At 43.2% G+C, this 17,274-nt stretch overlaps 2 protein-coding genes across 2 annotated transcripts; both read left to right on the forward strand.

The window, feature by feature from the left end:
- Nucleotides 1–4,125: 4,125 nt before the first annotated feature.
- On the forward strand, nt 4,126–8,328 carry LOC139222848 (vang-like protein 2). The gene is made up of 7 exons (XM_070854739.1): nt 4,126–4,409; nt 4,639–4,762; nt 4,852–5,459; nt 6,678–6,814; nt 6,974–7,109; nt 7,336–7,585; nt 8,069–8,328. Exons 1-7 carry the CDS (start codon nt 4,339–4,341, stop codon nt 8,324–8,326), a joined length of 1,584 nt encoding a protein of 527 aa, XP_070710840.1. The 5' UTR covers nt 4,126–4,338; the 3' UTR covers nt 8,327–8,328.
- Nucleotides 8,329–10,608: 2,280 nt separating this feature from the next.
- Nucleotides 10,609–16,978, forward strand: LOC139222849 (CD48 antigen). The gene is made up of 5 exons (XM_070854740.1): nt 10,609–10,687; nt 12,823–13,032; nt 13,124–13,231; nt 15,126–15,401; nt 15,525–16,978. Exons 1-5 carry the CDS (start codon nt 10,648–10,650, stop codon nt 15,665–15,667), a joined length of 777 nt encoding a protein of 258 aa, XP_070710841.1. The 5' UTR covers nt 10,609–10,647; the 3' UTR covers nt 15,668–16,978.
- The last annotated feature ends 296 nt before the right edge of the window (nt 16,979–17,274 follow it).

Consider the following 17,274-nt stretch of genomic DNA (forward strand, 5'->3'; position numbering starts at 1 on the left):
CTAATGTGGGCTGTGAGTTATTTTAGGCGGGTTTTAGAATTAAATGTTTGGTTTATTTACTTAATTTCACACAATGTGTATCATCACTTTTGGACCAAAGTAAGGATTTTCAAACTCTACCACATTTTTCAAACCATCCAATTTGAGAGGAATTGTTCTCAAACCCAATTCCAGCAAACACTTTTGTGCCTTTACTCATGAGCACATGGCTCTTCATCATCTTCATCTGTTCTCATTGCTCAGAGTTGCCATTTGTGGGATGTTATTCGCAACCACTCAGACTGAGCTGGTCATCTCTACAAGCCAAAGGAAATGGAAAAATAGGGTTTAATTAAGTTTTATGCTCCGTGAAGCCTAAATGTGTCAAGTATAAAAATACAGCAAGAATGTGACCGGAAATTGGGAAAGCTAGCCTTCAAAATTAAAGTTCTATGTGATCAAATAGCACAAGAATTATTTTTACAACAGATTCCACCTCATTTTTCAAGTTAGCATCTAATAATAATCACATTTCTGTATAGATCCACCATCATGTGAAATCTGTAACATGGTGTGATTTTCTTCATTTCCTTCTACTAGTTTTATACTATCTATCGGAATATGATGTATTTACATGTGCAGCTAACTAAATTAGAAATTATTCAACACAAAGTTGTGTAGGTACATTTATCTTTTACAGAATTATTTCTATTTTTTTGTAAATATTTTTGTCTCCGACTATTAAATGTTCAATAGTGAAGCACTATGGAACCATTTTCATATTGAAATAAGGAGAATATGTTGCAGTATTCTAACACAACTTTAATAGTTTATACAGAAAATGGAAGTCGGGTGTTGCTTATTCTCTGTCTGCTTACGTTCATTATTAAGTTTAACCCCTTCGTTTAATATCCAAGAGCTGTTTTAAAGCCAGCAACATATACCATGAGGCAAAACATTTCCTATTAATGTACACTGCTGAGTGTGCGCTTTCACTGAGGGCAGATGGAGGCATGTTTAGGTTTTTGAAGTTGTTTTTCTATTGGAGGGGTGTGGTATTTTATTTTGAAAAATCAGCACCGGAAGCCGTGGGTGCACCCTCTCTGACTTGACGCGGCGCGGCTCTCCGCCGGTGCTGGACGTCCTCACGGAGCCGCTCAGCTCAGCGGGGCTCCGCCACACAGCAGATGCGGAGCCGGGAAGAGGAGCGAGCCGCTGCCCCCTTTTTTTTTGTGCGGCCTCGGTGCTTCGAGCTGGGATGAGATTTGTAGCCGAAGGACCCCAAAACCAAACGCGGCCGCGAGGCAGGAACAGACGGACACTGCGGGCATGAATGAGCGCGGAAGCTGCGGGCGGATGAGAGTCCGCAGAAAGTGAATTTGGAGGCACTTTTGTTTGGGAGCGCTCGGCTCTTTGTGTTGCAGCTTTCCCCTTCAGGGACGGAGAGGTAAGACGCTCCTGCAGGCATTCTGGGTAAAATATGCCTGTAAGTCCAGTAGTAATCATGAGAACACTGGCTGGTTTGGGGTTTGATGCAAAAAATACAGAATACTTATTTCCTACCACTTTTTTTCCAGATATATTCTTTACATGTCTGTTTTTGTCCTCGTCTGTCAGGACTGATGAGCTGGCAGATAACACTATCGATCACAGATTCACCAGAGCTGGATTTCGCCCCCAGTGTGGTCGTGCAACTCCGCGTTTGTCCACAGACCCTCAGACTCTTATTCATAATCTGAACCCGCGCACTTCGTCCGTTTTGCACTTTTACGCACCGGGTGCCAAAGTGGGCACCGCGCGGCGCGTCCTGCCGGATTCTGCCTCCCTGTGTCTGCACGCGTGTGCGCTCAGTCTGCGGCGCCTCTCCATCCTGGAGGTGCTTCTGCTTTGTCTCCGCGGCTGCTTCCATTTTATCGTCTCGCTCGCTGGTGATCACGCCGGGTGTGTGTGTGTGTGTGTGTGTGTGTCGGAAAGGCCTCGAAGCCTGGGCTTGGGTTGCCTACAGGAGTGTGTGTTGAGGCGCAGCCACGCCTCGCTGGCCCACTGCCACCCTGAGGCCTGGAGGCCCCCGGGAGCCACCCGGGCCACCTGAGGCTGTACGGCCAGAGAGAACACTTAAAGAGATATTCCACCCAAAACTGAGGGGCGAAGAGAAACAGCTCAGCAGTTAACAAACTTTTCTTTAAGTGTAACAGTAAGAGTGGGGTGATCCAACTAATCCCAACATGATGCAAATCCTAAATCAAAGCAACTGTCCTTGAATGATCATCCCAGCATCAGCAGAGAGATTTGGAAAAAACGTAAGATTTGAAGTCAAACTTCTTGGCAAACAGGGCGGTAACGCTGTTTGTCCTGTTTATCACGCTGCACGTGGAACTTCCTCCATCCCAGATGATGGTGAACACAGATCCCAGTGTAAATCAATCAGTGGTGGCTCATCGGTGGATCGATGGGATCGACTGTCTCTGAGCTGGTTTACTGCATGTCTATGGGACAATACTGTGGTTTTAAATTGGCGAGGTGATTGTGGATTCTGGCATGTTTTAGAGAAATCTAAACAAGCCAGACAGACAAAAAGATGTATTTTTCCCGTGTGAGTCAGTAAAATGTGTCTTGTGTCCAGCTTTGTCTGATGAACACATTCCTGCTCTTGGCATACTTGATAAGTCTGCAGCACAGACCCAAAGATAACTCTTCATGTCACTGGAGAATCTGTGTGATTTCCATTTTTAGCCAGAGAGTGAGTACAGTGACAGTGATCCAGTAGATTCTCCTGCTTCTTTTTCCTCTTAACAGCATCTACAACATGTTTTTTTTTACTCTACTCTATTGTCTCTTCGACCACTCTGGGATATTTCCACCATTGTGAAGCCACTCCTGTGTAGCTTGGGCTCATTTTCTTACTGCACAAACAAAAGCTATCCCAAAGTATCAGACTCTGGATGATGTGCAGCCTTTAGTTTATCAAGTCTGATGGCTAAACGGCAACTTTAGCTGGGTCTCGACCCCAAGGTTCAAGAAACCGAAGTATTGTCCCTGGAACTGAAACGTCTCTTCAGTGCCTCATGAGTGCGGCCTTGTACGCCTGCTTGTGTGTCTGCTCGCGAGTCCATGTGTGAATCACATGAAAGCCATTTCTGCAAACTGCAGTGTCTTAACGTGGAAGATGGACACAAATTGATAGCGCGCTGAGGTTTGTTATTAGATTAAGAGTCTGTTTGTTCTACGTCCGGCTCAGAAAGCATCTGCTTGTGAAAAACACCGTCCAGCTGGAAACTGGAAAAAAAATGGAGGATGAAGCAGAAAACAGACTTGTAGAGAAATGGATCGAGTCAGACTGGCCTGGTTAAAGACTCGTGTCTGTTTCTGTCTTCAGAGGTGTGTATTTGAGGGGGAAGGAGAGGAGGGAGGGGGGTGTGGAGTTGATGATCTGGTTGTTATGGCAACTACCCCCCCTTTGTCTTTTCTCACCCCTAGCCTCCCATTCATCCCCATTGTGGGAGTTAAGCTCCGTTGCCCTTGGAGACCGCAGGGGACAGTTGGGGAATGCGGCGTCTGGGCGAGTGCGTATGAAACATGGACCCAAAACAAAACTCTGGAGACGAACGACAAAAACGAAAAGATGCTCTCATTTCTTATGACGGTCGCCGAGCTCGTGCAAGTTCGCTTGAATCGCCCCACGTGTGAAACGGGAACATTTTAGAGCTGCTCTGATGTTCTGCCTCCACCCCTGCATGTCGTGCACACACCGGAGACTTGTAGCCCAGAATAGAAGTTGGCGTAATTGCCCTTTATTGGCTGAGAACACTCTCGGGGCCAAATCACTTGAGTTTGCTCATAAAACTCCCTCAAAGCGGAAGAATGGGCCCAGCTATGTCCTGTGTGACTGAAAGCACACACACACACACACTTTCACACACCGCAGAGTGCCAACGTTTAACAATACAGCCTCTCTTCTTGTTGCTGTTGCTTGGTATGTTTCCCTCTGAGACGCTTTTATTCCTGTCTGATATGACAAATTATCCTTTCGCCCTTCCCTCTCTCTCCTCATTCGTCTTTCTGCCTCCCCTCTGTTCACTCTCCTCTCTCCACTCTCTCTCCGTCACACCCTTTCTGCCTCTTCCAAACTCGCCTTTTCTATCATCTATCTTCCCAGTCTTCCTCCCCCATCCTCCCTTTGTTTCCCAGGCCTCCAAGATAGATTCCCTCAGGAGTAAAGTGGACCTGCTGCGCCTCCCTCTGGCCCTCTCCTCCAAGTCCATCAGTGATCGTAAGAGCCAGCTGGGTGTGGTCTGGGAGAAAGGCGGCGGCTCGGGGGCTGTAGGGACCCGGAAACCCCGCCCACCGCCGGCCTCCGACATGGACAACGAGTCCACGTACTCGGGTTACTCGTACAAGTCGTCCCACTCACGGAGCTCCCGCAAACACAGGTAGAGGACGGCAGAGGTTCTGGTTCATCTGGAGTCTTGTTCAGTCTTTAAAAGGTTCTAATCTGCCTGAGCCCAAGTTAATGTCTTCAAATAGTTTTGTCTGACAGATGGTGGCTTTAATGCTTAGACTGAAAACAGTGAGTTTAAAGCTGTAGAGCTATACAGTAATCCTGACAATGTGTAGCAGGTAATGTAACCATGCCTGACTTGTACGCTCTTTTCCCTCCAGGGAGAGGAGGGACAGGCATCGCTCCAAGAGTCGTGACATCAGCATCCGTGGAGACAAATCGGTGACCATCCAGGCTCCTGCAGAGCCGCCGCTGGACGCAGAGTCCACCAGAGGAGACGACAGGGTCAGACTGAAATCCTTTAAAATCATTCCTCTGACGCGGCGCTCTGCGATGCATCACCGACACTCCTCTCTGCTCTCCTCTCTCTCCAGGATGACAACTGGGGCGAAACCACCACGGTGGTCACAGGCACCTCTGTGGACAGCATCTCCAACGAGGACCTGACGCGGATCTCGAAGGACCTCGAGGAGTCTTTGCCGCTGGACTGGCGCCGTTACCTGGGCCCAGCGTTGGGCGCTGTGCTGGGGCTCTTTGCTCTGGTCAGTCCTCTGGCCTTTCTGGCCCTCCCACAGCTCCTGTGGCGGGACACACTGGAACCCTGTGGCACACCATGCGAGGGCCTTTACATTTCTCTGGCCTTCAAGCTGCTGATCCTCCTCATCTCCACGTGGGCGCTGTTCCTCCGCCCGCCCAGAGCCACTCTGCCACGCTTCTTCATCTTCCGCTCTCTGCTGCTGGCGTTGGTTTTCCTCTTTGTTGCGTCTTATTGGCTCTTCTACGGAGTGCGGGTGCTGGAGCCCAGGGAGACGGACTACAGGGGGATTGTGGGATACGCAGCGTCTCTGGTGGATGCGCTGCTGTTCATTCAGTACCTGGCCCTGGTGCTGCTGGAGGTCAGGCACCTGCAGCCGGCTTTCTGTCTGAAGGTTGTGAGGACCACAGACGGAACAAGTCACTTCTACAACGTGGGTTATCTCAGGTCAGTGAATGTGGAACATCAGGAATGTTTGTCCTTAATGATTTTTAATTTTAAATTGACTTTATTTTCACTCTAGATTCAGAGATTCACAAAAAGATCTTACTAGTTCACAGTGATAGAAACAGAGTTGCTTGGTGGGAGGTTCAGCCACATGCCTAGGATTAACTCATCTCTTTTAGTTGTGGATAGGACCACTATAACTTATAAAGCAACAGTCAATGCTCATCACTCCTGAACTGTATGGTGTAAGGGCGCATATATATATATATGTGTGTGTGTGTGTGTGTGTGTGTGTGTATATATGTATATGTGTATATATATATATATATATATATATATATATATATATGGATTCTTTGGTTCAAAGTGATTTTTGAGCCACATCCACACAAATTTCTAAAACGTAGAAAATGATTTTGCCAAATACCTTTTTTCACCATCCCTGCTAAAAATATTGTCCATTTGTTTTTCTGATGATCCAAAAAGCAGAATAGACCAGATCCAAGAACTTCCTCTTCCCCTGGACAAACTCAGTCTTCCTTCCACTACTGGTGTATAGTTTATTTCCTCCTGTTTTTTGAAGTAACTACAGTGACTGCGTGTTGACCTACACTCAGTTCTGAGCCTGAATGCATCCTCTCTAAGCATCTAAGCATAGATGGAGGACTGATCTGTTACTAATGTGCTGCTCGCGCTGCTTCCTTTGTGGGCGCGGTGCCGTGCCGCCAAACGGTTGACCGAAAGCAGTCCGACACAGCAGCACCGCACCTGCAGCCATATTTAGGTCACACTTATAAGAACTAATAATCTCAGGGTGATCCTGCAAAATGCGATGCTGTTACAGCAGCAGCTCCACGCAGTGTGAATGGACGTAATTCAGTCACCATGTTCCTGAAACAAACATGTCATTGCCTGCATGTTTTAGCTACTTTATGGCCCCCAGGTTTCATTTTAAACTAGACTAGATAACTATAATTACCTTCCTGCCTTTTCTCATCACTCTGCCAGTCTGTGTTTGTCTGTTCCATTTATCAGATGTTGGGCTTTCCGCTCGCATGCAGCCCGGTGAAAAGTGGCTGTTCTCACACCTGAAGCGGTCCACCACTTCCTCCATGTGCACGCTAAAAGCGACCACCAAGCTGACAGAATGTCAAGTGTGATATATGCTGATAACGGCTCTCTGTTTTGAAATATGCACCTTTAACTTCTCTTTCTCAGTATTCAGCGGGCAGCAGTGTGGCTCCTGGACCAGTACTACAGCGACTTCCCAGTTTATAACCCCGCCCTGCTCAACCTGCCCAAGTCCATCCTCTCCAAGAAGATGTCTGCCTTCAAGGTCTACAACCTGGGGGAAGGTAAAGCCACCTTGTGTCCAGCATTTCGTCTTTAACCTTTTCCTATTCAGCCCACTCTGCATCAGAACATTTCTTATTACCGTGTGTATTTAAAATACTCTGAACTGGGGTGAGAAATAGACATCAACTTGTAAATGACACAAGTGTTTCTTTCTTCAGAAAACGGCACCAATAACTCGACAGGTCAGTCCAGAACCATGATCGCGGCCGCTGCTCGGAGAAGAGACAACTCTCACAACGAGTACTACTACGAGGAGGCGGAGGTGGAGCGGAGGGTTCGCAAACGCAAGGCCAGGTGAGAACACACTCACACAAATGGTCTGGAGTTTATCGGATCTGTCTCGCTGCTGGAAATGACACTGAGAGCTGTGAGAGTGAGCCAGAACACTAAAGAAGCAGATTGTAAAAACAAAACCGACCTTTTTCACACCGTGTGCAGTCATGTGACCCATCAAAATACTGATTATAGCAGCTTTAAATCGAAGTTAGTGTCTCACTCACTCTCCCCTGTCTCCCTCCAGACTGGTGGTAGCGGTAGAAGAAGCCTTCACCCACATTAAGCGTCACCAGGACGACGAGCCGTCCGCCTCCTCCTCCCCCAAACACCCGCGGGAGGTGATGGACCCCAGGGAGGCGGCCCAAGCCATCTTTGCCCCGTTGGCGCGGGCAATGCAGAAGTACCTCCGCGCCACCAGGCAGCAGTCGTACCACACCATGGAGGGCATCATCAACCACCTGCAGTTCTGCATCACGCACAACATGACCCCCAAGGTAAAGAGGGCAGTTTCAATCTGTATTTAGTTCCATTTTAGATTTGAAATTGTCTAAGTTGTATCTTAGTTTTTTCCATTTCATAATTTTCCTTTCAACAAAAAAACAGTACATATTAAACTTTTTTGCATTCACCTCAACTTTTAAACTTGTATTGTATATTTTAAGCCGCCATCTCACCTGAATTGTCCCTGTTTTCTGTAAATTGTGAGAAATGGTGTCCTCCAAGATAAGTAAACACATTTAATTTTGCATATTTAAATTTTCTATTCAAAAATAGCTACATCCTCTGTATTGATAAGCTCAATCATTGTACAGCTTATTGAAAGACTTAATATTTACATTTTAAACAACGTTTGAACCATTAAAATCACAGCAACATTTTTTCTTGGTATCGTTTCTCAACTGCATCAAACTCTTACTGACTGTATACTATTGGAACTATTGATCAGCTGATTTGCACATATTTCTCCTGTGTGTCAGGCTTTCCTGGAGCGGTACCTCAGCCCGGGTCCCACCCTGCAGTACCTGGACACCAGCAGGGGGCGCCAGTGGACACTAGTGAGTGAAGAGCCGGTGACGTCTGCTCTGCGTCAAGGTCAGGTCTTCTCCCTGAGACGCCTCGACTTCTCCCTGGTTGTCACGGTGACAGCCCTCCCCTTTCTCCACTTGGGCGAGGAGTTCATCGACCCCAAAAGCCACAAGTTTGTCATGAAGCTCCAATCAGAGACGTCTGTGTAGGAGGGGGGAGAGTATTAAGACAGAAGAGGGAGGGTGGTGAATCAAAGATACTAATTTTAGTGCTTTCAGGGTATTTTTTATACCTTTTTGTATTACATAGTTATTTTTCATTATCTGTATTCGTTGATAAGTGTGACTACCAAATATGCAAAACGAACATGGCTAAAATCCGTCTCTGACCATGTTCCTCTTTTGAGTTCTGGTGAACAAACTCTGACTGTGATCCCATGATACTAACAAGTAGGGCTGTTCTTAGTAGCATTTCACCATAAAGTGAATGGACCTTCAGTTAAAAAATGAGCATCTGAGTCTATGAATTTGATTTTAACCACATTTGTCTGTGGTAAATAATCAAGTCTTTTGAATGTGCAGTAACACTGTACAGCTGACCTTGTGTATGAGGCTGATCTTTCGCTTTTTCTCTCCGTCAGAGCTAATCGTACTTCTCTCTTCCCTTTTTACTTGAACTTCTTGTTTGCTGTTGAATTTGGCGTTTACAGGCTGTAAACAGGAATCAGAATCGGGCATTGAAACTAAACCAAAAGATCCCCTGGTCTTTTCTCACCTTTTTGGACGTTGAGTGGATTCACTCACTGAATCAAAGAAACTGTTTAAAAACTGCTTCCTCTGTTGTTGATTCCACTGCTTAGTTTTCTGAGAAGTTGTTATCCGTACTTTCCACTGAAAAGTATGAAGTAAGAAACACTGGATGGACTTGATGTACTGAACATTTCATAAACACATTGTTTGTTTTCCTTCCGTTCCACCTCCACAAATGTGTTTTTTTATGGCTTGCACTGAGAACAGATATACTATAGATAAACTATAATAATAATAATAATAATAATGATAATTCTAAGCACAATGTAGGCACAGTATAGGACAGGTTTATGTCCAGTAACACTAGTAGTGAGGTTTCCACCTCTACAGGTTTGAATTGGACTTGGTGAGCCCAAGACAGCCAAGTATCACCAGTGTGCTTCTTTTTGGCAGCTTGATGTTAATTACTGTCTTTGACATTTTGCAAATTGAGTGTGTGAATGTATGTGTGTGTGTGTGTGTGTGTGTGTGGTTGAGCATGGCTGGATCATCATCCAGATGATGAAGTGGGCAACTGTCCAGGGAGCCAAAAAGCCCCAAGTTGACCCCATGTAAGTAATTTCTGATTAATTGTATTATGTTTTTTTTTTTTTTTTTCTGAGGAACTTCACTGCTGAAGTAGAATATAAATTAAAACACGTCCTTGTTTCCAACCTTGTGGCCCTGTCTTGTAGAGGTGCCCTGTGCCCCCTTTGAAAGAGTTCTCCACCAATTTAGCATTGCACTTCTATAACACTGTCAGAGATAGTGGGGGGGGGGGGCAGATTTTGCCCTTTTTTTTTTATTCTTCTTCTGGGCAAAGTCTGGCACCTACAATACCCACAATGGAACTCGACTGCCCATAAAGTTGTTTTATCAAATTGCTTAAAAGCAACTGACTGACAGAAATGGTCCAAAACTCTTCAATGTTCAGTTTTACATCAAGCAAAGAAAACAATTTTGGGTGTTTTTGCTAAAAAAAAAAAAAAAAAGGTACTTACACAAACCATCAGTTTGTTACAGATTAGTTTTCTGCTGACTAACTATTAAATGGTCGACTAATCGTTCCGCTTCTAGGCTAATAGAAGTACTTGGCTTCTGAAAAAATAATGACCCTGCTGTGTATAGTGAGGATCAACAGGGGTTCATTCAGCCATAGGCCGTTATGTGTGCACATTAATGTCTTTTGTCACTCAAGTATGTCCTTTTCATATTACTGATGGAGATTGTGGTTCCAACCACAAGCAGTTTACACACTTGTACATTTCAATGCAACTTCCTGAAGTTGTATTTTTCTGTTTTTTCACTTTGTTGTACTGAAACCCAAGTTCCTAACACTTGTCTCTGAAGAACACTGTCTTTAAAAGCAAGCTTGTTATTTACTGTTACACTGGGTTTTTTTCATGTAAAGGCTTTTAATAAATGATTTGAAGTTACTCAGCTCATGTGAGTCACAAGCTGTCTAGTTTTTTTTTTTACGCGTCAACGGGAAGCGACACTTGTGTGTGTGTGTGTGTGTGGAGCAAGGATGAGGTGCAAAAATTTCCATTGTTTTATAAATGTCTATAAATATATTTAAATGTATTACACAACAATTCAATTTGTTGAGACATGCCTTAAAGAATTTAGAGGATATGTAGGAGGAATTGACCCAAAAACCTCTAGTTAGGCTCGTCACCAGCACAAAAGCGGAAGAAAAAGGAAGTCATGAGACGCACCCTGCTCCCTCTGTGTTAGTCGTAATGAAGCTTCCACTCGTTGTCGTCCTTCTAATAATTCAAGGTAGGCTCAGTTTTCTCTTTCTGAAAATATGAACCCAAAAGAACCTAAAACAACGATTCAGAACACAACAAGTAACTTGCTGACTTTGTACCACAGAAATACTCCAACTGTGGAGCTGTTGAAGTTTAAAGCTACAAATTGATGGATATTTATTAATACTAACTGAATTTTAATCACTCGTTTGTTAAAAGGTCTTTATTTTCTAAATGTCTAAAAGAAGGGAAGTATAGCATATTAGTTATTTTAGATAATCTCGCATCAACAGACTAAAAGTGGGAAGTGAAGTTTGTGGTTTTCAACGTGTTTTAACGTCAGTAAAAATGCCTCGAGGGACCTCACAAAAGTATATTAGTCATTTTAAAAGTTATGTCCTGGAAGTTTTGAGCGTTAACATACACCTTAATCCATATGTATTCTATACATGTTGTATTCACATGCGTATTCACATGTACCCTATTTTGAAAAATGTCTGAATGATACAGTTGCCATGCTGTCAGCACGAGGCACAGCAATGCCGTTCTGTCAGTCAGTCCACCCTCTAGTCTGAAATATCTATTAAAAACTATTACATGGTGTTACACCCGCAACACAAGGGAGATGACTCTCTTTCCATGCTCCCAAGGATGACCCTTGCCATAGGAAATGCAATACAAATAGTTGTTTTTTGTGAGTAGCTTCAGCTTCAGGGTGAGATCAGACCAAAGCAATAAGCAAAACATCTTATTAAATACATCAACTAAATAAAATGAAAGAAAATACAGGCCTGTTACCTATCTCCCTAAAGAGAAAACTAGAGAAAAAGGAATGAAAAAGAAAAAGGCTTCTCACCCCTACGACCACCTTGTACTACTTTAAGTGCACATTTAATATCAACTTGAAGATTTGGCACAGCGGGATCCCGTTGCCAGCCGAGAAGCAAAAGGAGTGGGGATGGTCTGAGCAGGTGCCACTCTTAAGGTGGACGCCATCAGGTCCTCAGCCAATCGGGAGCCACCACCTGCAACAGAAACATCACAGGAAATGATCCCAAAAGCATTAGGAACTGGGTCATAACCAGTGTTGGTCAAGTTACTTGGAAATAGTAATAAGTTACTGATTACTGATTACTTCTCCAAGAAAGTAATCCAGTTACTTTACTGATTACTTACTTTTAAAAGTAATTAGGTACTTTAATTACTTTACTTAGTTACTTTTCAAAAACATGATGCACAACCTGAATACACTATAAAACAATAGACCTTTCAGCCTAATTCTATTCTTTCTGCATATTCCATTATAGAAAATTGAATCAAATGAAACTGTCTTTTTTAAAACTTGTTTTATCAGTTTCAGTCTTTTAACTTTATGCACATAAACTTATGCACATTGCATCACTAAGTCCTGTCGCTCTCAAGTCTAGTTTCACCTGTTTAGCAGGAGAGGGGCCCTCCAAGTTTCGCCCGGTGGAACTGGATGTGGTAGCCGCAGCGGGCATGTCGGTGGGGGGAACCGGGGGTTTGACATTCCCGTGCCGGCTAGCTAGGTGCTTGGTTAAATTTGAGGTGGAATTTTTTGATGTGGATGAAGGTTTTCTTCCCACACACAGTGAACAGCGGACGCTAATATTTTTGTCACCTTTTACCGAGTCAAACTCAAAGTAATGCCGGTACTTCCAACCATTAAACGCTGTATGTTCCTGCTCTCACCTGCGCTCCATGTTGTCTCTTGTTCTTTCCTTCACCTGTCCATCAGTGGTCATAACACATGGATCGCCCCCAGTGGTGTCCAGTGGATGAAAACTCTTAAGACTTTGGTGATCTGAACACATTTCTTCTAGCAACACCAGAAGTTTTCAGTTACTCAATGAAATTTCTGTAAATCTACATAATGGATTGGCAGCACAGATATTCATGGGCTCCAGATGATGGATTATAATGATTTTGGTGAAAGACTCCTTCCCTTCTATTTAAAATACCCCACATGTAAAGACCTCCGCCAAATCAAGCTGAAGCTGCATGTTATGCTCAGTTGTCTTTGCTATCTTTCTTTGACCATCTGTTGTTGGGGAAGTGCTGCTTTTCCCCCAGTTTATTTCCGTAGAAAACTTCAGGAACTGTGTGCGATGATGCTGAACCTTATTCAAAATGTTTTTACAGTGGCACTAGTTGAATCCCTCAAGGAAGTCTGTGGGTACCTTGGGGATAATGTCACCTTGCCCTCGGGAGCCGACCCATCGTGGAATCTCACCACAATCGAGTGGTCAATTTTCTCAAACGACACGTGGATTGCCACCTATCGCGGCGAAAAGTTAAGTGTTAATCGGGTCTCTCGGTATGAAGGGAGACTCAGCCTCAACATCATCACAGGTACGAGACAACTCTATCACCAGTCAGTATAAAGGAATCATTACTTTAATTCTGGCTTGACAAGGTCTCACCGATGTTTTTCATTCAATAGGTGACTTGACGATTCACAATCTGAATGCAGGGGATGCGAGGGAATACACTGTGGACCTCAGTCCAAAGAAACACGACACTGTAAACAAGATTATGCTCAGAGTGAGACGTAAGTATCACTGGTGTCCTTTTGTCAGCATGTTGAATGTCGTGATGGGGGAATAAATCTTGTCGCACAATGTATATTCTCAGTTAGTTAACTCGACATCTTAAAACAGTGATTCCCAACCAGGGGCACTTGTACCCTCTGGGGTATTTCAGCAGGTACCGGGGGGGTAGGGATGGGGATACTATATCTTAACATGGTGTAGCTCAACTAATTAAACAGCCAACAGCTCAACAGCTAAAATGAATGTACATGGTTAAGAAGTAGCTAAAAATAATGAATATACGGTGGAAATACTCAACCAAAAGTAATGCTAATGTAGCACTTAAGATAGAACATAATATTTACTATATACTATTTATTTATGCTAGGCTACAATGAAGAGCATATAGGGCTAGTAGTAGGTTCAGCTCAGAGCTGATTGAGAATCAATAAACACAGCACAGTGTTGTGGTTACTGGTAATGTATTCAACGTTTCAAACAAAAAAATACTTGAACTTAGTCAAGGAATGAACAATGATCAAAATCAAGGAGCAAAACAGAGGCCTTTCAATACAGCAGTGTAAATGCATGACATTCAATGACTTTAAGTCTCAAGTTTCTCTTCATAAATTCAGTTGGTCTCTCTTTTACAGTGCACCTTTAACTTAGCAATGATCATGATAAATAACATGCAGAGAAAACACTCGGGGAGAAGCTGTCAGGTGGAAAGCTGCTAAAGCGGCAGTTCATGCTACAGTGAAGTCAAACTCACCGGGTGAGGGAAGGTCCAGGTGTAGTCTGAAGGTCCAGGTGTAGTCTGAAGGTCCAGGTGTAATCTGAAGGTCCAGGTGTAGTCTGAAGGTCCAGGTGTAGTCTGAAGGTCCAGGTGTAATCTGAAGGTCCAGGTGTAGTCTGAAGGTCCAGGTGTAATCTGAAGGTCCAGGTATAGTCTGAAGGTCCAGGTATAGTCTGAAGGTCCAGGTGTAATCTGAAGGTCCAGGTGTAATCTGAAGGTCCAGGTGTAGTCTGAAGGTCCAGGTGTAATCTGAAGGTCCAGGTGTAGTCTGAAGGTCCAGGTGTAATCTGAAGGTCCAGGTGTAGTCTGAAGGTCCAGGTGTAATCTGAAGGTCCAGGTGTAGTCTGAAGGTCCAGGTGTAATCTGAAGGTCCAGGTATAGTCTGAAGGTCCAGGTATAGTCTGAAGGTCCAGGTGTAGTCTGAAGGTCCAGGTATAGTCTGAAGGTCCAGGTGTAATCTGAAAGTCCAGGAGGGTTTCACTTCCCAAAGACGCTCCCAAATCAAGGAGCGGATACCTGGTGGCACAAACAGTATCTGATTGGTTCAGATTGTTTGTCTGACAGCTCAGGTGGCCAATAACAACAAAGTGTTGGTTTCGATCGACTGAAGGTGGGTGAACAACAACAAACTATACCGGAGTGATCGTATACAGACAGATGACAATAACTATGGCAGCATGTGGCTGTTATTTGACCAGCGCTACACTAAAGTAAGAAGAAAAATCGTTAACAACAACGGTGAAGTCCTGGCAAAAAGCAAACCAGAGCCTTTCCCATTTTTAGATAATTGTACTAATTATTATCAGTGTATGGTTTGTGTGTTTTCTTGTGTATTGTACAATTATTTTATTGTAATTTATGACATTTACTAACATCTGTATGTTTTAATTACACTGTACATGTAAAAGCCCAACTAGGGCCAAGAGTTGAAAATGAGCAATAGCTATAAACTCTCTGTGCATCCCATCAGTGCCAAGCTTTGTACTCCTATAAAATCAAAACAAATGAAAAAAAACTTTTGGGGAACAGACTTTTCTCATGTTGTTCTCAAGTTCAGTGTGTTTCTAATAAATATTTTTCTTGCATCTAACCAAGACTTCCAACATATATCTCCACAGAGCGCCTTCAGAAACCGACCACAAAGATCATCACCAGCACAGCTACAAAAGAAGGCTGTTGGTTGGGGCTGCAATGTTCTTCAGCGGATAAAGATGTTGAATTCTCCTGGCAGATTGATACTCCCAATGTGACTGCCTTCAACATGTGGGATTCTAATGGCCGCTCTTCAGCTCTTTTAGCATTTCTCAACACCACACAGAAGCATGTCAGATTCACCTGCACCACCAGCAACAATAGGGATAATGCCTCAAGTGTTATCACTCCAAAGTGCGATGGTAAGGTCACAATGGACTTAAACGGGAAAACATAACCATAACATGTGACACGATAAGATGAACTTTATACCTGTGTGATTCTAAGAAACTGATTTTCGATGTTTACTTATTGTTTTGTTTCAGATGGCGAGCATCCACCCCAACCAGAGCCCCTTCCCTTTCCTCAGCCAATTCTGCACAGGAATAGATATGCATTCATTTTTATCACAGGAGGTTTCTTCGGATGTTCACTGACAATGATTTTTATACACTCTTTTTTGAGGTGAGAGCAAAAGATTATCTTTGAAGGAAAATACCACACTCTGGTAAAGAATCAAAGCATCGAACCCCGCTTAACTGCTTGATTAAATTGCTCCAGCGGTTGACATTCAGCAAGAACAGCATGAAAACGACTGCAGTGCAGACATCATGACAATCAACATCATGGCACAGGTAGCACGGGAGAAAAGGTCCATTAATATGTCTAGGGGGAGTTCATTAACAATAAGCATTTCAGCTATGCCAGCTATACTTACAGGCTTCAACATATACTGAGTGGTTGCTGACGCCAAAGACCGTGTGACAAAACATCATACTTGTCAAGTTGTATTTTAAATCCCAGCCAATAGAAGCGAATAGTCATTTTTATCAAGGTTTCCTAGGGGACGCTGTACCATAGTTTGGGATCAAGGGCACTGGATCAATGAAGTTACTAGATAATACTTGGGAGCACCCAGCTCCATTGTATTGATAATGCTATGCTCAGTTCAATATGGCACCTTTCTCTGACTGCCAAGGTCATGAGAAAAAGAAATTGAGGTGAGGGACGTGTGGTTTCTCTTGCTTTCTTTGAAACACTTTCTTCCGTCAGCCATAGTTCCCCTCACAACCCTCCTCTTTTCACACTCCAGTTCACACGTCAAACCAAACCAAGGCATGAATTTGATGTTATAGCAACATGATGTATAGAGAAAAACCCACCTGTTCCAAGTTACATATCCTCTATGACTCACGGCACTTTCCATTGCCTGTTTTGAATGTATTTTTTATATTTATTTTTTCTGCCATTTTAATGTATCTTATTGTTTTTACTGTAAGGTGTCATTGAGTGCCTTGAAATGTGCCTTTAAATAAAAAGTATTACTATTATTATTTTAAACATCACAATGCCGCCCACATTGAGTCTGGGTCTGTTCCAGGTTTCTTCCCGTTAAAGGGGAGTTCTTCCTCCACTGTTGCTCAATATAATATCTGATGCTGTTCATGTGGGAATTCTTGAATCCTTTATTTTGAATTCCTGAATCGTTGGGTCTCTCTCTTAATTAAAGAGTTTGGTCTAGACCTGCTCTTTATGTAAAGCATCTTGAGATAACGCTGTTGTGAATTGGCGCTATATAAATAAAGACTGATTGATTGATTGTGCTTGTAGCCCAATTCTAATTCTTAAGCAACTAATAATACATGTTGACTTTTTTTTTAAATTATAGAACAAATCAAAGCTGTGTGGGTGCTATATGGTTGCTGCTTCAGAAAGTTATTTGTAAAGTTATTTTTTCCAGAAATTTTTTTTTTTAAATAAATCATATTCATAACAATAAGCTTCTGTTTCGTACATTTAGCTCGACAACTTGACAAGTTTCAAGAAGACAGAAGAACTTCTTCACCACAGAAACATCAACAATGAAGATGCCTTCAGTATTTTTTTCATTCCATATTCAGACTGTATATTTATTTATAAAGTGAAAGGAGGAACATGCGAATGTAGATTTACAGTCTAACGCAAACCACTGATACAACCAACTCAGAGCCCCCAATAGTCATTTTATTGTACAGGCGTAAGTGAAGTGCTTAGTATATACACAATATATACTATACTATAAATATACTATACTAA

Source organism: Pempheris klunzingeri, chromosome 23, assembly GCF_042242105.1.
Source record: "Pempheris klunzingeri isolate RE-2024b chromosome 23, fPemKlu1.hap1, whole genome shotgun sequence".
Taxonomy (NCBI): domain Eukaryota; kingdom Metazoa; phylum Chordata; class Actinopteri; order Acropomatiformes; family Pempheridae; genus Pempheris; species Pempheris klunzingeri.

Excerpts from the sequence above, each read along its gene's own strand:
- LOC139222848 (XM_070854739.1), top strand. The coding sequence starts at position 4,339 with ATGGACAACGAGTCCACGTACTCGGGTTACTCGTACAAGTCGTCCCAC. Across the intron at positions 5,460-6,677 it reads TACAACGTGGGTTATCTCAG|TATTCAGCGGGCAGCAGTGT; the intron begins GTCAGTGAATGT and ends TCTCTTTCTCAG. Across the intron at positions 7,586-8,068 it reads CGCACAACATGACCCCCAAG|GCTTTCCTGGAGCGGTACCT; the intron begins GTAAAGAGGGCA and ends CCTGTGTGTCAG.
- LOC139222849 (XM_070854740.1), top strand. The coding sequence starts at position 10,648 with ATGAAGCTTCCACTCGTTGTCGTCCTTCTAATAATTCAAG. Across the intron at positions 10,688-12,822 it reads CGTCCTTCTAATAATTCAAG|TGGCACTAGTTGAATCCCTC; the intron begins GTAGGCTCAGTT and ends ATGTTTTTACAG. Across the intron at positions 15,402-15,524 it reads TATCACTCCAAAGTGCGATG|ATGGCGAGCATCCACCCCAA; the intron begins GTAAGGTCACAA and ends GTTTTGTTTCAG.